Source organism: Zootoca vivipara, chromosome Z (genome assembly GCF_963506605.1).
Source record: "Zootoca vivipara chromosome Z, rZooViv1.1, whole genome shotgun sequence".
Taxonomy (NCBI): Eukaryota; Metazoa; Chordata; class Lepidosauria; order Squamata; family Lacertidae; genus Zootoca; species Zootoca vivipara.
The window spans coordinates 31,019,248-31,037,995 of NC_083294.1; the positions used below are offsets into that span (position 1 = coordinate 31,019,248).

The 18,748-nt window shown below is 46.4% G+C and overlaps 2 protein-coding genes across 2 annotated transcripts; both read left to right on the forward strand.

Annotated features, from left to right (window-relative positions):
• Window positions 1-28: 28 nt before the first annotated feature.
• Window positions 29-6,925, forward strand: MARS2 (methionyl-tRNA synthetase 2, mitochondrial). The gene is made up of 3 exons (XM_035123582.2): window positions 29-295; window positions 1,214-1,548; window positions 5,642-6,925. The coding sequence occupies exons 1-3, from the start codon at window positions 52-54 to the stop codon at window positions 6,785-6,787; spliced, it is 1,725 nt and encodes a 574-aa protein (XP_034979473.1). The 5' UTR covers window positions 29-51; the 3' UTR covers window positions 6,788-6,925.
• Window positions 6,926-11,571: 4,646 nt separating this feature from the next.
• On the forward strand, window positions 11,572-17,921 carry RAB33A (RAB33A, member RAS oncogene family). Its single transcript, XM_035123134.2, has 2 exons — window positions 11,572-12,060; window positions 17,234-17,921. Exons 1-2 carry the CDS (start codon window positions 11,866-11,868, stop codon window positions 17,684-17,686), a joined length of 648 nt encoding a protein of 215 aa, XP_034979025.1. The 5' UTR covers window positions 11,572-11,865; the 3' UTR covers window positions 17,687-17,921.
• The last annotated feature ends 827 nt before the right edge of the window (window positions 17,922-18,748 follow it).

Consider the following 18,748-nt stretch of genomic DNA (forward strand, 5'->3'; position numbering starts at 1 on the left):
GCGTGGCCTCCTTGTCCTCCGGCGACGGCGCCCTACCCGCGTGCGGCGATCATGCTGCTGCTGCTCCGTTCCCTCGCCGCGCGCCGCCCGCTTCGCGCTGCCGTCCTTCCCGGGCAGGGTTCGCGGAGAGGCTGCCACGCCTCGGAGCGGAGCGGCCGGCGGCTGCTGCTCACCACGCCCATCTTCTACGCGAACGGCCCGCCGCACATCGGGCACCTGTACTCTGCGCTGCTGGCTGATGCGCTGCACCGGCACCGGGAGCTGCAGGGCCGCGGAAGAGGGCGCTTTACCACGGGTCAGTGAGAGGACTGGCAAATGGGGTTGTGTGAATGGGTGGTGGGTTTTCTTCTCCTGTAAAAGGCTGCTAGATGCTGCTGATCTGTGGAGGCTTTTCCTTGAGCGTTCTTTAAAGCGGTTGTTGTTGTAATGTTCGTCTCCCTTTTGGGGAGAAGACAGTCCCTCAAGCTTACAATCTTTTCTGCGGGGAGATGGGTAAATAGCAGGATGAAGTTTCAATGAAGCACGTGTGCATGCAAGTGTGCGGAACCAGCCAACTCGCGAGGGAAGGTGAGGCAGTCGCTTTGTGGGCAGGATCCACAGGGGCAGCAAATCCGGCCTCCCAGACAGTAATGCATTACCTGCTGCTGCAGCAGCAGTGACAACAGCAGCTGTGAAACACTCCTTACCCACCCACCTAGCTGCCAGATGCTATTGGGCTGCGGCTCTCATTAGTCTCAGCCAGAATTGCTAGCAGTGATGATAGATGGATGCTGTAGTCCAGGCATCTCCAAACTGCGGCCCTCCAGGTGTTTTGGCCTACATCTCCCATGATCCCTAGCTAACAGGACCAGTGGTCGGAGAAGATGGAAATTGTACTCCAAAACATCTGGAGGGCCGAAGTTTGGGGATGCCTGCTGTAGTCCAACAACATATTTGGATGGGGGGGGGAGTATTTTTCCTTTAATATAACCAGTTATCTCCATTTTCCAGCCCTAAGAACATTAGATCAGCTGGATCACAGTAGAAGTCTGTCTAGTGCAGCCTTCCAACCTTGGCTACCCAGATGTTGGTTAGCTGCAGTTCCCATCATCCTTGATAATTGCTCAGGCTGCCTGGGGATGATGAGAGTTGTAGCCCAACAACATCTGGAGGCCCACAGATACCAGGTCTGTTGGATTCTTAATTCTTTGTACTCTCCTATTTCTCTGCACAGGAACTGATGAGCATGGTCTGAAGATCCAGATGACAGCAGCAGCTGCAGGCAGTTCCCCTGAACCGTTCTGTAACCATATGTCAACTAAATTCCAGGAACTCTTCACCCAGGCGGGCATCTCTTATACAGACTTCATCCGTACTACAGAACCTCGGCACAAACGGGCTGTGGAGCACTTCTGGGCAGCTCTGCAGGACCGGGGCTGGCTCTACCAGGCCCACTATGAAGGCTGGTACTGTACTGCTGAAGAAACCTTCTTGGCTGCTTCCCAGGTCACTGAGCATCCTGATGCACAAGGCCACAGGCACATGGTCTCACTTGAGAGTGGCCACCAGGTAATGAAAAGCACCTCTGTATCTTTTCAGTTCCGATATGGCAGCCCTGTTTTGTAGGGTTCCATCCCTCAGGAAAGTATCTTTTGGGATTTGCAGCAGAGCCTGCTCTAGGATGGCCCCTGTGATCTCATGCAACACATCTTAACAAGCATTTGGGGCAAATAGGATGCACACAAATGCAGTTATATTTTAGAAACACTTTTCATCTGACCTCTGCCTTGGCTTTAAGCAAGAAAGGCTTCAGTGATACTTCTGAAATTTAATTATTTATTCACCATAAATATTCCCAAGTTGATTCACATAAAAAAAAACCACACAACTATAACAAAAAAAAATTGTAAGGAAGATTGAGAGCAGTGGATTAGTAACTGTAAACAATTAAATTGTTTCAGTTTTCAGAGTTAGAAGCTGGTGGGTGGGTGTTAAATATATTTCCATGGTTCTGAAAAGTTAGCAAAGTAGGTATCAGGTTGCCCTCCTTTGGTAAGGGATTTCAGAGATGGCATTTCACAAAGTGAGAAGACCCTGGCTACATTCACAGCATATATGTGAACACCTCCTTTCCCCCACCATCCTGAGAACTATCATTTATTAAGGGTGCTGGGAACTGTAGCTCTGTGAGGGTTACAGTTCTGAGGATTCTTATTTGGGGAACAGGTGTGATTTAAATGTGCTTGAAATGTATGTTGGGTCCACAGCTCCTCTCTCCATACATAACCCTGCTCACTTTGATGTTTGAGGAAGGCCTCTGATGATGACCTCAGCACACTGGCAGACTGATGTGAAATCTCAAGTCCATAGACGTTGCTTTGATTTTTTTTTCTCCATCTTTGATTATTATATTTGAAGACTCACCTCTTTTCATCCTGCTAAGAAATCCTCCTCTGCCCCTTCCTTTTCATGCAGTAGCAAGAACACAGTCACATTGACTTTACTGCATGGCTGATTCCCAAATGACTGCAGTCACCCTGAGGTTACATAGTGTCACCAAGCAATGCTGCATCTTGCAAAATCACTCCAGAAGTGTTTCTGCCCAGCTATTCAATTGCAAGCACACAAACCTTCTGTGTTGCTGAGTGAGGCTGAATGATGAGAAATGATTGCTATGTGAGTCGTGGCTTAGAAATTTGCCTCCTTTTTGTATAGCGTGTCTCTGGCATAGGAAGGGGCATTGGGAAAATGCAAATGTCTCTTGCAGCATTGGTACACACAATCTCAAGCTTTTTTTAACAGGTGGAATTATAGCAGAAATGACTGAGCAATTAAGTGTGTGTGCCAAATATGTGTGTGCTTCATAATCGTGCTGCACAAGCATAGAAATTTGATAATTGGTGGAAAATTCAGCATCCTGGGAATTCCCTGGGGATTTGAAAAGCAAGTTTCTAGTCCTTCAGTTTGGAAAGTTAATATGTAATACCTGTCACAATCTCAGAAGTGAGCATGTGGGGCTGAGCAAGATTTCCAGTAAGAAGCCCTTAGCAGTTGTGTTTCTGTATTCTATGAGAATCAAAGAAAAATCAATCCTGTACATTAATAGTAAAAGTTCTCTGACTCTGAATCTTTATTTTGCTGAAATATCAAAACTGCATAAGAAGAAATTAGCAGCAGGCTCAGAGGAAACTTGTAGAAACACAAAAACCTTAAGGGAAAAGGTGCTGGACGGGAACTAAGTGAGGATTGAGCAAATTTAGTGGGCACAGAATGATGACAGAGTTTTGTGTGGGAGGGGGAATGGAAACTGGAAAGATAGAAAGAACGTGGCTGGCTGGGACCTTGAACACTCCAAGCAAGACACTTGGCACTGCAACATTTTGTTGCAGGTTCGACTTGTTGATGTAACATAAGCAGACACATTAAGGTTGCTTAATTTGCACAATTTATGCAGGTTATAGGATTTGGTTTCTCTTGGCACCAAACAATACAGCATATGCACAGCCTTGGATTAGGCAGAAACAACAATTTGGCCTTTAATTCTGGGTGGGCATTTTCTGCATGTTATGAGGAATTTGATTTATTTCTATACATTGTTTAATACTTCATCCATTTCAGAGGGGATAGCTGGTGTTTGTGCGAATGAACCTGCTTTATTTTAGAAAGGCATGGTATAAATGCTGAAACAAAATGAATAAGGGTTCCTGGTTATTGACTGAAGCAGGGCTGTCCAACTTTTCATACTAAGTGGGCTGCAAGAGTACTTAGCACAGAACCTGCAAACCGTACACTGTGTTGTCAAGGGGACTGGAAGGCCAAATTGTGATGCCCCTCCTCATGCTGCCAGATAAATGAGGTACTGGTTTTTGGCAAGGAGGAGTGAGGCTTAAGCATCATCATAGGGCCTCCCACCACCTTCCCAAAACTGGAGAAGCAGTAACAAGGTTTTGGAAAGGAGGCAGGAGGACTCTATCAAAGTCCTCATGCCTCCTTCTCAAAGCCTAGTGCCTTGCTTACCTGGTTGGGGAGAGTCAAACGTTGCTGAGGGCCACCAAAAAGGCCTCAAGGGTGACATATGGCCCATGGGCCATGTGTTGAACCTTCCTGGTATGAAGGAATATCATGTAGCAATTTTTCTGTAGCTTAGCAAGTCTGAGGACCCATGTGTGCTATACTTTCAGTAAAATGTCCTGGGAACTGTAGTTTCGTAAGGTGCTGAGAGTTTTTAGGAGACCCCCACCCATTACCTTTGCAGAGCTAGAGTTACCAAACTGTACCCTTAACAAACTACAGTTCTCAGAATTCTTTGGGGGAAGCCAAAGTCAGGATATTGCTTTAAATGTATAGTGCTCATGGGGTTTGAGAGTGGTCAGTGGTCAGTGCCACTGGATGGGAGGCTGCCTAGGAGCTCTATATATGCCGCCTTAAACTCTATGAAATAAAGGGGGAATATAAATATTTTTATTTCTTTGTTTATTTGGTTGGTTGTTTTGTTTTTCAAATTAAAATTTTACAGTCACATGTCCAACTTACAACATAAAAACAAGATTCCAAGGAATCTCTTGGACTTATTTCCTCCCCTTTGTGGGTCCTATTGTTAATCATTTCTTCCTGCATCTTTTATGATAATCCAAAATCTTTTACCTCTCCATTGTGTGCAAAATTCACCATTAAACTACAAGTGATATTCCAATCCTACTAACGATTTTAACTGTTTACAATGGTTTTTTAAAATAAGTTATAATTTCCCCCCATTCCTTATTAAAACTTTGGTCTTCCTGATTTCTGATTCTTCTGGTCATTTTGGCCATTTCAACATAATCCGTCAACTTGATCTGCCATTCTTCTCTGGTAGGGACTCAGGCCCGTCCTAGCCATACAGGCTAGTGGCGTGGAGAACCACGGCGCCGGGCGCTGGAGGGCGCTGGAAGGGCGCCAAGTGAGCGCAGGGTTCCGGCGATCTGGCCAGGACTGCGCTCCTTCTCCGAGGACTCTGCGCTGCGCCTCCTTCTCGTTTCCCCAGCACTGGGTTCCGCTCAGTCGAGCTTCGCCACCAGCGCGCGCACAGCGCCCAAGCAGCTCTTGCTGGTCCGGCGGTGCACGCGCTGGTGGCGAAGCTTGACTGAGCGGAACCCAGTGCTGGGGAAACGAGAAGGAGGCGCAGCGCGGAGTCCTCAGAGGTGGCCTCCCGCTGCTGCCACGGTCCGCTTGGCACTCCCGGGCCCTTGGAGAGGCTCTGGAGGGGGGCGCCGGAGGGACCTAGCACCAGGGCGCTGGATGGGCTTAAGACGGCCCTGCAGGGACTTTATCTTCTTTCCATCTCTGGACCAATAACATCCGCACAGCCATGGTCGCAGACATAGTCTTATCTGCTCCCTTGGGATTTTGGCATAGAGGGAATATAAATGTAATGCAGATGTGGGGGAACTTCTGGCCTTGCAGATGTTGTTAGACTCTAATTGCCATCAGCCCCAGCCGGCATAGTTTGGGGTGATGGGTGTTGTATTTATGAACTATAAAGGGCAATGGGAGTAATAGTCCAGCAACATGTGGAAGGCCAAAAGTTCCATCATAGATGCAATGAATATAAACAAATGAATAACTATTTATAGGGGAGACAGCAAAAAAAAAGGTTGTGACCAGTTTCTCTCTTGCATCTCAGGTGCACTGGACCAAAGAGGAGAACTTCATGTTCAAACTGTCCGAGTTCCGGGAACCGTTGCTGAGATGGCTCCTGGAAAGCAAGGCAGCCATAACACCTGAGCCTTTCCACCAGCAGGTGCTCCATTGGCTGGAGCAGGACTTGCCTGACCTCTCTGTGTCACGTGACCGAAAGCGGCTGCAGTGGGGCATCCCTGTCCCCCACAACTCGACACAGACCATTTATGTCTGGGTTGATGCCCTGGTGAACTACCTGACCGTTGTGGGTTATCCCGACACACACCACACCTGGTGGCCCAGTGCAACGCACATTGTGGGCAAAGATATCCTCAAGTTCCACGCCATCTACTGGCCTGCCCTGCTCATGGCAGTGGGGCTGGAGCCTCCAGAGAAAATATTCGTGCACTCCCACTGGACGGTGCAAGGGCAGAAGATGTCGAAAACTCTGGGAAATGTGGTAGACCCTCAGGCCTGTTTCCAGCGGTACTCAGTGGATGGCTTTCGGTACTTCCTGCTGAGACAGGGTGTCCCTGAGCGAGACTGCGACTACTATGATGAGAAGGCTGTCAACTTGGTCAATTCAGAGTTGGCTGATGCCTTGGGGGGTCTTCTTAACCGGTGCACGGCCCCCAGCCTCAACCCCAGCGGAAGCTACCCAGGCTTTTCAGAGGCATGTTTTCCTCGGGTCATGGATGCTCATAATAGGAGAGGCAAAGCCTTGGCTGAGGACTACAAACTTGTGTCCTCAGTGAAAGACCTGCCTGCTCATGTGAGCGACTGCTTCGAACGCTTTCAGATCTACAAAGCTTTAGAATCGATCCTGGACTGCGTGAGGCAGACGAATGGCTTCCTTCAGAGGCACGCGCCTTGGAAACTATGCCGTGAAGATCCTGAGCAGCAGCAGTGGCAAGACACCATCCTGCACGTCACTCTGGAATGCCTTCGGATTTATGGGAGCCTCCTGCAACCAATGATCCCAAACACTGCTGATAAAATCCTCACCAGGCTGGGTGTTAGCCCCACGGAAAGGTCTCTAAGCAACTTGAGCTTCCTTCCTCGGTACTATGGCGAAAGGTCCCCCTTTGAAGGCAGGAGACTTGGGCCAGATGCTGGGCTCCTATTTCCAAAGCTGGAGAAATCCAAGTGAACCCAACTTCCAAAGCTGGAAAAATCAACAGATGCTGCAGAAGATCACTCACAAGTAGTCTCTTTTTATGCTTTCAGAAGGAGAAAAAAGATGGCAGCTTGTGCCTTATGGTTACATTTTAGTAAACGGTTGCTGGCATGTTGTAGGTATTTACTCTCTTAAGTTCATTCACAATAGTGCCTATTGACAAGGTTCATTCATTGAAAGGGAGAGCCAGCTTGGCTCTGGTGCATATTACTCTGATGGCCCCACTGAGGATATAATTCCTTTTAAGGCACATCTCTATCAATCCTCACACACAGAAGAATTAGGATAGCACTCACTTCTCATTGACCAGTCTGGGGGTGTGGTGTGGTGTGTTGGTGATGGCTGACTCTCCTACAACAACAAGAGGTTATATCCAGTGTTTTCTGGCCATTGGCACAAGAGTTTGGCACTGGCAGATGGGTGAGTTTGAATCTAGTGCAGTAGAGGAATCCAATGCAATCAGTTGCACTGGTGGACATATGCTCAGTCAATTGAGGAACAGTCTGGGAACATAGAATGAAAAACATCTAGAGGGCACCAGCATGGGAAATAATACTGCTCTAAACCTTTCCAATGTTTCACTGTTGCCATTGCTGAGAAATGGCTACATGGAAAAGGACTGGTGCATATTTAATACTTGGTAGACAAAACCCTTTGTGCACAAACTCTAATTGTTGTGACACTGCTGTAAGATAGGCTGGTATCTGTGTTGATTGCAGTTGCAGCTCAGAGATTCATGATGACTGCTGAATTATGGGTTCAGTTGTACCTGAATCAGTGGAACTCACTGCTGCAAATGGTGGTACAGCTTAGATGGCTTTAAAAAAGGACAATGCATTTGTAACATCATAATATACAACCATAATATACAATCATAATATTGTATATAATCATATAATGTACAATTGTGATATTGTACAATCAAAATATGCAGTTGAAATATATACAATCTTACAATCATATCACACAATCACCATCACAATATCAAATAATAATATCACACTATTATCACGCAATCCTAGTGTACAATCATACACAATCATGTCAGACAACCATATCTTACTACATGAACATTAATAAATTGATGCTGTAGAGATGCATCTGAAAGAATCACAGCATATAATAGGTAAAATTCACCCCACACTTGCAAATAAAACTATTCCCAGGGCTGTTCACCTGATTGGTGAGCTATGGGGTGCAGCACTCATCTCGCTTTCAGTCCAAGGGAGTTGGCGTTTGTCCACAGACAGCTTTCCAGGTCATGTGGCCAGCATGACTAAACTGCTTCTGATGCAGTGGCACACCATGATGGAAGCCAGAGTACACAGAAACACCATTTACCTTCCCGACACAGAGGTACCTGTTTATCTACTTGCACTGGTGTGCTTTTGAACTGTTAGATTGGCAGGAGCTAGGACAAACCAACAGGAGCTTGCCCTGTCACGGGGATTTGAACCGCTGGCCTTCTGATCAGCAAGCCCAAGAGGCTCAGTGGTTTAGACCACAGCACCACCCGCTCGCCATCTTTTTACCATATATGTGTGCATGTGTGTATACATACATGCAAAATTAATTGAGAGTATCCTTTTATAATTAATCAAATACCCCAGTAATGAGAAGTTAGAGCTCTGCTAAAGCATGGAGTATTGTAAATGTGTGTATATGTGTGTGTGTGCCATTGCTACTGAAACACACCTGGCTGTATATATGTCATTGGATGAAGTTAGTTTTCAATTCTTCCACATGCTTTAGCCCTAGTACCTGCTTTAAAGGCCAAAACAGTCCTGGGAAATGTGAGTGAATGCCACAAGTAGAATTTGCTGGTGTCCATCTCTATTTTCCTAGCAGCAAGTCATACAGGTGTCAAGGTCCCAGTTTATTACCTGTCTATCCAGCCTTTCCAATAAGGAGCTTAAGGCAGTGTCCATGAACTCCTTTATCACCAAACCCCTCATTTATACCCTTGCAACAACCCTACTTAAGAGAGAGGTTGACTGGCCTAGGCAGAGGTGTGCCTATGGGGGCTGGCCAAGTTGCCCCCCCCCCAGCAGGCAGCACACACACTCCACAAAAAATCACACAATTGATTGACACTCCTGGGTTACCAGGCAGTCTGGGGTGGGAGAGTCCCTGCTCTTCTACCTGCTCACAACCATCTTGTGCAGTGTGTGGGCAGTGTGTGGCTCCTTTAGGGAGTGGGGCGGGGGAGCAAAGAAAGGACAGTACACAACTTTGGGGAATCTCAAACTTGTGGTGTGAAACTAACTGGTTGTTGTCTTCTTCCTTTCCATTGTGCTCAAGGGAAGGGCAGGGAAGCGCACAGGAAAATTAAACTTAAGTTTTTGCTTCCACAAAAAGGATGACTGGAGGGGGCCCCTAGTTTTGAGCATGGAGTTGCAGTGCAAGCTATTTACTACCTGGATACAGTTGCTGAATCCCCAAGAACAGGGCATCAGCCTGCAGACTGAAGAATATATGAAAGATATAAAAGTTGCATAAAGCACTTTGTAAACAAAAGGGAAGGATGATAGTAATGATAAACAAATAACAGCCATGGTAGTGCTGATATCATTTCTTTAGCCCAGGTGGTGGTCAATGCTTTTTGGGACCCCAAGGCACATTTGCTCTTAGAATTTTGAAGTCTCAGGTGTAGCTCTAGTGGCTTTAGCCCAAACGTAGCAGAGTTTTCCTGCACAGTGCAGAAACTAGTTGAGGTGGAAATGACTAGGCGGCTAGATGCAGAATAACTATTTACAGGATTTATTAAAAGAAAATAAAACCAGCAGAGTTTCTGCATACAAAACAAAGCAAAATAAATCCTTACTCTCTCTCTCTCTTTAACCATACACAGCACTCCTACTCCTAACACCCAACAAGAAACAACTGTGCTAGCAGATAACTGTGCTAGCAGCCTATATAAGAGTTCAGTGCTGATCATTAACCAATCAGAGAGCTGTTGCCAGGTCAGGCAGACCTTGGCTTTCTGCCAAGAGTAAATTGACACTGCCTTGAGTTAATTGTGTGAAGCAAGAATCTGTAAGTTTCCCATGAGAACCAATTAACAGAAACTGAACATTTGCAATCCAGAGCAACATATTGTGGGCACCACATATAACGTGAGCAATGATTAAGGCTTGGCAAAATTCTAAGATCGCTTCAGCAAGAAACAACTGAGCCTAAGCTTTGTATAGTAGTAGTAGCAGCAGCAGCAGCTTAATCATAACTGTAATCCTCACCAGCACTGTAAGATGCTGCTTTGCTGAAGCAGGCACCAACCTCTTCAGCAATTCTGCCACAAGCAGGAGAGCTTCTGGTTTCACCTGGTCTTCTGCTCTGGAATTCTCCAAGGATGACAACAGAGTCACAGCTGAAAAACTTCATGCACCCTTTAACATGCCAGGAGAACGAAAACCCTGTTTACCATCAAGCATCATTTGTGGAAGCTAGCTATCTCCTGAAGTAGCAGGGAAAACCTGGGGATTTTCATCTACAGTATATCTGAGGTGAATCTTATTCAGTTAGAACTGAGAACCACTTGCCCATGGTTTTATTATTGTTTCTGATTATCTTATGAATACTGCACAATTAATTATATTCATCTGCCCCAGCTGCAACAAAACATGTCTCTCCTGCATTAGTCTCTACAGCCATAGCACTGCAACCTTTTGACTTCACACCCAAAGGTGCACTCCTCCATTGTTGCCCAAGACAGACAGATGCCAACCAGTTATATTCCATTTGGTTAGTCGCTACTTATAGACCAACAAACCCAACAGAATTCACATTGGATTCACTTATGGGTAAACATGTTTAAAGATGACAAATTTGCAGCACAATCTTATCCACGCTAACAGTAAAATCCTAACCAAATCTCAGAGAGTTCAGTGGATCTTAGTCCCAGGTAAATGGCGTTAAGATTGCAGCCTAGCCTGAGAGCATTTGCCATTGAATCTTCTGTGTTGGATCAAGTTTCTTTTTCTGGTGTGTGTGGGGGGGGCATATGTAGCTCCTTGCCAAGGGCACAAGGGACCCCAGGTAGGCCACTGGCCAGGGCTAGTCAATGTGGAGCCCTCCAGATGTTGGGATGCAGATTCCCATCAGCCCCAGCAAGCATGGACCAAAGTCAGGGATGATGGGAGCTGAATTCCAAGAAGCACCATTTTCGCTGGACTAGCCCAAGGTCAAGTTAGCTTCATGAGTGACGATTTTAGCCTGGATCTTCCCAGTCCTATCCCGACATTCTCAGCAATACAGCCCTCGCCGACATTGGAGCGCGTTGTTTAGGCAGCATGTGTTCCATCACTGTAAACATGCGAGGCCTCCGTACGTGTCTCCTATTCTAATTGTTTCATTGCTGTCAAGTTCTCCCTTTTTTAAAGGGAAATTCCCTTATGCTGAATAGGCTTCCTCGCGAGAAAAGGGAAAACTTGACAGCTATGTAATTGTTTTTACATTCCTTTGAGCAGCAGAACGTGGGTCACCACGCACTCCCCGTCTCAGATGTGAGCAAGAGCTAAGGAAATGAGCACATTTCCATGCGCAGCAGGGGATGAACAGTTGGGAGCGAGAGAGCCGGCAAGCAAGTGGGGGCCACCCAGGCTTAGGCTATTGGTTTCCCGCGTCCTGCCTTCTACTGTAGTTGGCTAAGCGCAACACAAGGCGCCGGTGGGGTGCTGCTAAGGCTCCGCCTTTGGGGGCTGTGCGCTGGAAGCCGGCTGGGTGTCGGCAACCAATGAAAGCGCGGAGCGATGGGCGGCTCCTGGCCGGTGACTCGAGGGTGCTCCCGCAGTTGCGACTCATCGCTTAAATGCGGCTGGCTGGACCGACAGCTTGGAGCCTGGTAGTAGGCAGGGAGCTGTGTTTCGCCCCGGTCGCCATGCCGGCCGTACTGAGCCAACCCTGAGCTTTCCCGTCGAGTACTGCCTTCGTTGGGTTTTCTTATTTGTTCCTTTGGCGCGGCGTGTTCCTCCGCTACGCTCTCGCGCTACGGAAAAGCCGAGCCTTGTCCTCGCCTAGCCTGCTAGCCAGCGCTGCCGGCGTGTCCTCCCAGAATGGAGCTGGAAACCTCGATGGAGCAGTCCGTTCAGACGCGCATCTTCAAGATCATCGTCATTGGCGACTCCAACGTGGGCAAGACCTGCCTGACTGTGCGCTTCTGCGGGGGAGCCTTCCCGGCCAACACCGAAGCCACCATCGGCGTGGACTTCAGGGAGAAGGCGGTGGAGATCGAGGGAGAGCACATCAAGGTACAGCAGGAAGAAAAGCAGGGAGGGAAGAGGGAAAGAGCGGGGGAGCCGGGCCTGGTGCACACAGCCTTTTCTGGGAACCGGGTCCTCCTTCCAGGTGGTTTCGTCTGTTGTTAGCGGGGTGGTTTTTTTTAGCAACCCTAATTGAGGATGCTGCTTCTGAAAGCTCCGCTCGTCTTCTATTGCTGCCATGTCTGAAAGGATGTAGGGCGCCCCATGGAGGTGAGGAGAGCCGGGGAGCAAAAAAATCGATGGACTCCCATAGAAGCAGGCTATAGAACCCTGTTTGGTCTTGGGAGAGTAACAGGAAACCAGTATAATACAGGCTTGGGTAGAGGATGAGCAACAGTAGGCAATCCACCCTGAACTGCAAGCTTCTTAAGGCACAGTGTGTAAGATGTATATATTTTGTCTAATCCGAATCCTGGTGCTGTTCTCACCACCACCATCTTAATATGCTCACACAAACCCTATTGGGTGGGAAATGATGAGGAAGGGAGAGACAGCAAAACGGGGACTGGCCCAGTAAACTAAGTAAGGATTTGAAGGGCCATGAATCTGAGGTAGAGCTTCTGCTTTGCATGCAGAAGGTCCCAGGTTCAATCCTTTATAAAGCTGGAAGAAAGAACCCGGCCTGCAACCGTGGATAGGCTCTGCTATTCAGTATAGACAGACCAATGGCTGACTCTGTGTTGCATATATATTCTCCCTAACTACTTACATCATTTTGGCTCTAGGTCCTTCTGAAGGTTGGGGGATTAATTTCACAGTGGCTATTTTCTAAAATTACAAGTGTTTAGGGCTCCACAGTGTCTGGAAGTCGTGTGGTGGAAGCATTCCCCATCCCTCACCCCCAGCTTGGCAACTCCTGATTGCTAAAGCTGGTTGTGATGCCCTATAGTGGCAAAAGAAAAAGGGGGCCAGGGCATAGTGCTCATTGCATTTACATCACTTACTCAACTACTTGATGACTTGCACCTGTGAACTGACACCCTCCTCCCCACTGGAAAATGCTATGCCTGATATGAAAGTTCTGGCTTCAGTGCTGGCATCTGTGATGGCCTCTTCCTACAGGCAGTTCACTACCATGTCCATAATCAATTAGCGTGCATGAATGAACCAGCCTCCATAACTGTACTGTGCTCAGATGCCCTGTTCTTTATGGCTACTTCACATGTTTCACGAAGCAAACACCTCCTTCCCAGTAGAATTGACAAGGTGTGGGGGAGATACACTGGTAGAAAGGGGGGGGGGTATGAGCAGGGCCAAGATTTCAGTGCATTCTCATGGTCACATCACAGCCCAGAAACTGTACTCAACCCTGGTGCTTCTGTTATGCAGACTTCTGTTGAGGTTTCTGTGTGATTGCACAAGGACTGGCTATACTGTGGGATTCTGAAGCTGTTATTAACTCTGGATGTTTTCGTTTTGGATTACTTTTGCACACCAGGAATTAAGGACTGGATATATGTGTGCTGGTTCAGTACTCTCTGCTACATCCTTGCAATGTTAGGCCAGTCGAGAGCACACATATTTACAGTGGGGGATGGGAGAAGAAAGATATAAAATCCAGAATATTTAGATATCATAAAATTGGCATCTGCAGAAGTGTTCAGATTGCTCAGTTACAGTAAATTCCAGGGCAAAGTATACATTACATACTAATGCCATACTCAGTTTAAGAAGTATATTGACAAGCTGGAATGTATGCAGAGGGCAACCAAGAGGATTAAGGGTTTGGAAACCAAGCCTTATAAGGAATGGTTGTAGGAGTTTGGTATGTTTAGCCCGGAAAAGAGGAAACTGAGAGGAGATATGATAGCCATTTTCAAATAATCTTAAGGGCTGTCACATGGAGGATGCAGCAAGCTTGTTTGCTCCTGCTCCAGAGGCCAGGACCAGAACCAATGGCTCCAAGTTATAAGAAAGTAGATTCTGACTAAACTTCAGGAAGAACTTTCTGACAGTAAGAGCTGTTTTGACAGTGGAATGGACTCCCTCAGGAGGTTGTGGATTCTCCTTCCTCGGAGCTTTTAAAGCAGAGGTTGGATTGCTATCTGCCATCTATGATTTAGTTGAGATCCCTATATTGCAGAGGGTTAGACTAGATGACTCTCAGGTTCCCTTCCAACTCTACAATTATATGCTTCTATGAGTCATAGACCTTTAAAGAACAAAAACTCTTATAGGAGATTGCCTCTATACTAACCTTTCTCAACTTGGTGCTCTGTTGGTGGTTTGGATTACAATTAACATCATCCCTTACCACTGGTCATGCTGGCTGGCACTGATGAGAGTTATAGTCCAAAATTCTGGAGGGCACTAGGCTGGGAAAGGCTGGTCTACATGGACAACCAGCAGGGTTTTGGCATGGATCTTTCCCAACCCTACCTGAAGATGCCAGGGCTTGGACTTGGACCCTTTGCATAGAAAACATATGCTCCATAACTGAGCTACAGCCCCTTCCAAAAGAGCAGGTGCTCTTGGGATTCAACCCCACACTGCAAACTCTACAGAGCAATTTCATAAGCATTCAGCCACAGCATTTGACCTGTCCACCACTCTCATGTCCGCCTTTCTCCTTTTTCTCTCCACAGTTCCCAAGTGCAGTTCAGGACGGTAGGGAATTCTGTTCAGGAGAGGGAGTTTAGTGTAGTGACAGTTATTTTTACCTAAGGTTAACAAGCTCCTGCAGTCAACATTATTCCCTGTCCTGCTCAACTGTCAAAGGTAAAAGAGCTCTGCCTCCTTCCTTTGCATCTGATAGCTCATTCTCTTCATTTCTCCTTTTTAAAGAAAACTGCAGATACCCCAGTGGTCAGGGTGCCATGCAGTTGTGGTTCTGACCCAGAGTGCCCAAATAGATGTAATGTTTAAAAACATATTTCTTTCTTTTTATTGGTTTAGAAAAGGGAGGTTGACCCTTTCCTCACTGCAATTTATTAACTGCAAACCTTCCCCCCACAGCAGCTTTTTCCTACCACACAGGGTTGTAAACACACATGTTACCCTCTGTATGGCAAGCTTGCATCCTCCCCCAACCACATGAATATGTTCTCTAAAAATAACCCCATATAATGTGAGTGTGGGGGTACACGCAGTCAAAATGACCGTTGCTCTCATTCCCCATAGCTGAGGGATGGTTTGGCTTAATGTTAAGTCTGAACTCTGAGGCTCCATACAAACCATGAACTGTAGCCAAGGTTTGCTTTTGGATTACTGTTCATGCCTTATCTGCAGGAAGCAAACCGTAATGCAAAGCCAGAGCATGCCTTAGTTGCAGGTACTAGCATGGGAGCAGGATGACCCTGGGAGGAAGTGAAGCAGCCATTATTATTTTTTACTGTGAGAACCCACACACTAGTGCAGTGTTTCTCAACCAGTGTGCCTCCAGATGTTTTGGGACTACAACTCCCATCATTCCTGACCACTGGTCTTGCTAGCTAGGGATGATGGGAGTTGTAGTCCCAAAACATCTGGGGGCACACTGGTTGAGAAACACTGCACTAGTGCATTCATGCTTAGCTGTGGTTTCGGCTTAGTGCTGCGGGCAAACTGCACCAGGCTGTGGAAAAAGTCACTTCAAATATAAAGCCATCACAGCAGACCAAGATCTGCATGCAAACCTTTCTCCTGGTTTATTATTATTATTAAAAAATAATAAAGAAAGCTCAGCAACTTTGGTTGGCCCTCATGCATGTTCACTTCATCAAATCTGGCCCTCTTTGAAAAAAGTTTGGGCACCCTGTCTTAAGCAGTGCAGCGTATTCCTATTGCCTCATGAATGCAGACCCAGTTTCCTTGAAGCTCCTCTGCCTCCAGGCCCTCAGAAAACCTTCTGAGGACAAAGATTGGCCATTTGGCCTTGTTTGGCTTCAAGACCAGATTACAAAGGCTAACATTGGGAAGAGATTGCTGGTTGTGGGAAAAGATTAGGTGAAGGGAGGTCAATTCATGTTTACTCAACTAAGAAAGGTGTGGGCTAGGAAGTAGGCCCATGTCTTCTTGTTAATCTCTCCTTGTCTCAGCTGGGGAGAAGGCTGACCCTACCTATGAAATGGTCATATTAGGGAATAATAACTCTATAATTGTAGAAAAAACTTTAAATGACTTTGATTTTATTGACTTCATAATCTTTTAGGCTGCTGTATTTGATTTTTATTGAATATACCCCTTCATCATATTTTTCTTGAGAAGCAGTTTATAAATCTGCATATATTTTAAACTAGGTCACAACTAATACACACTTTTACCACTTTAAAAGTTAGAGCTTCTCCCAAAAAATCCTGAGAACAGTAGTTTACAGAGCTACAATTTCCAGCACTGCAGGCAAACTACAGTTCCCAGCATTCACTAGGGGAAAGACATGTGGTTTAAATGGTGTGGATATGACCTTAGATAATGTCGTGGCCTAAGCGTGTCAGAGTAGGGTCCAGCTTCAAATCATGAATCAGCCACAAAGTTCAGAAGATGAATTGGGGGAAATCTCAGCCGTACCAGGGGGGGTTATGAGAATAAAATAAAAAAAGGATGAAGAACCATGTGGGACACTCTGGGCTTCCTGAAGGAAAAGCTGGATATAAATGGAGGCTGAACATTTTTCTGTCAGCTGTTAAAAGATTCTAGCATTTCCTCCAGAGCTCATTTGCCCTGGTTCCTGTCTTGGATGCGGACACGCACGCGCACACATACACAGTGGCTGGGTCTGTGAGCTTCCTTGTTAGTTTTCCCACAGTGCCTCTGGCATTGCTTGGCTCCATGCCGTTATTAGAAATAAAAAACCGACAGTACAGCATAGGCATTGTGGGGATTTGTTTCAGTGGCAACTTATGGCTGCCTGCTGCCTCAGATGGGTGAGCCCAGAGCCTGCCAAAAGCACTTTACTGAGGACCTTCATATGAGCATAGATAGCTGCCCAATACCCCGTCAGACCATTGGTCCTTCCAGTTCAATATTATCAACAAAGACTGGGAGCAACTCTTGAGGATTTAGGCAGGGGACATTCCAAGCTCCACCTGTAATTGAACCAGGGATTGTCTACAGGCAAAGCAGGTCTCATGCCTTGAGCTATGGATCTTCTTCCGTGTCGACTCTTAATGCTGGAGCTGATCCTGCATGAATGTACTCTCTACCTGGCTTGTAGACTCTTCAGAAATTCTGCTCTGTTCCACAGGTGCAGGTCTGGGACACAGCAGGCCAGGAAAGGTTCCGGAAGAGCATGGTGGAGCACTACTACCGCAATGTACATGCTGTTGTCTTCGTCTATGATGTCACCAAGATGGCTTCCTTCATCAATCTTAAGACCTGGATTGAGGAGTGCAATGGCCATGCAGTCCCTGCCCTTGTCCCTAAAGTGCTTGTGGGAAACAAGTGTGACTTGCGGGACCAGATCCAAGTGCCGTCCAGCATGGCCCTGAAGTTTGCTGATGCACATAATATGCTTTTGTTTGAAACCTCAGCCAAGGACCCCAAAGAAAGTCAGAATGTGGAATCTATTTTCATGTGTCTGGCTTGCCGGCTGAAGGCCCAGAAGTCTCTACTTTATCGGGATATGGAGAGGCAGCAGGGGAAGGCACCGAGAATGACGCTTATGCCAGATGGGAGCAGCAAAAACTGTCTCTGCTGAACTGCTGAGGTTGCAATTCCTGACCATTTAATGGGTATGTGTGTGAGTGTATGTGAGAAGGGCAGATGGTTTTGACCCTCGATGAACTGAATCAAGACCTGCTTGTCTCAATCTAAGTTAAATGTTAAGTTAATAATAAAATTTGTATGGCATTCAACTGGTTTGGTTGTAGCTTTGTTTATGCTTGTTTGTGATCTGAACAAGCCCTTGTGATAAACACCTTTGCTGATGATGGGTGCTGGGTAGCGTGACTGATTTTATTGCTGGGTTAATAGAAAAAACAACAACTCTGTTATTAACTCAGGAGAAGTATAGACTTAGCTGTTTCTGGTAGTATTTATGATTACACTGCCAAGCAAGGTGGTGTACTTCTGCAAAGGCTGCACAATATTAACTCATTTCCCATGCATAGGTTCAAAGGATGAGAAGACACTTTGGTTACAAAACTGAATGTTTATTTAGTTACACACTCTGTGAGAGTGTAAAGCATGATGGTGATGCTAAGGGAGACCCTAAACTTGGTTCAAGACACGAACTCTTTACAGAGAATTTAAAACAGCACTCTTTCAATCTTAAGATTCGGATAGACTTTTCCCACCTAGAATGGCTATTAATGTTCCTAACCAGCAACACCCACCCATTCCCTTCTGGAATTTAAGATCTCTTCAGGGAATCAAAACAGGGTTGCCCTGCCAAGGTAACCCCACTCAGATAGCCCAAACCCCAACTGCCCACACTGACAGTTTCTCCCTATCTCCAATGTCCATGTCTAAGATGCAGACCAGAGCATTCCAAACCGTGTATCACAACACATTAGCGTGTTGGCTGCAGTGTGTAGGTGTGTCGTGCAAATGCTCGTAAAGGGGTTAGTTAAACCTCTGGTTTGCTATTAAAACTGAACTACTGTCTTGCAAAATGATGCATGTCTAAAAAGCGTGCCACCACCAACATTAAAAGTTTGGAAAGCCCCGCCACATATAATCCCGCTCTACATTCTTGAGTACCTATCTGACAGTTAAAACCAGGCATCCCCAAACTTTGGCCCTCCAGATGTTTTGGACT

Coding starts and splice junctions, on each gene's coding strand:
- MARS2 (XM_035123582.2), top strand. CDS start 52: ATGCTGCTGCTGCTCCGTTCCCTCGCCGCGCGCCGCCCGCTTCGCGCT. Junction 296..1,213: donor AAGAGGGCGCTTTACCACGG/GTCAGTGAGAGG, acceptor TTCTCTGCACAG/GAACTGATGAGCATGGTCTG. Junction 1,549..5,641: donor CACTTGAGAGTGGCCACCAG/GTAATGAAAAGC, acceptor CTTGCATCTCAG/GTGCACTGGACCAAAGAGGA.
- RAB33A (XM_035123134.2), top strand. CDS start 11,866: ATGGAGCTGGAAACCTCGATGGAGCAGTCCGTTCAGACGCGCATCTTC. Junction 12,061..17,233: donor TCGAGGGAGAGCACATCAAG/GTACAGCAGGAA, acceptor TCTGTTCCACAG/GTGCAGGTCTGGGACACAGC.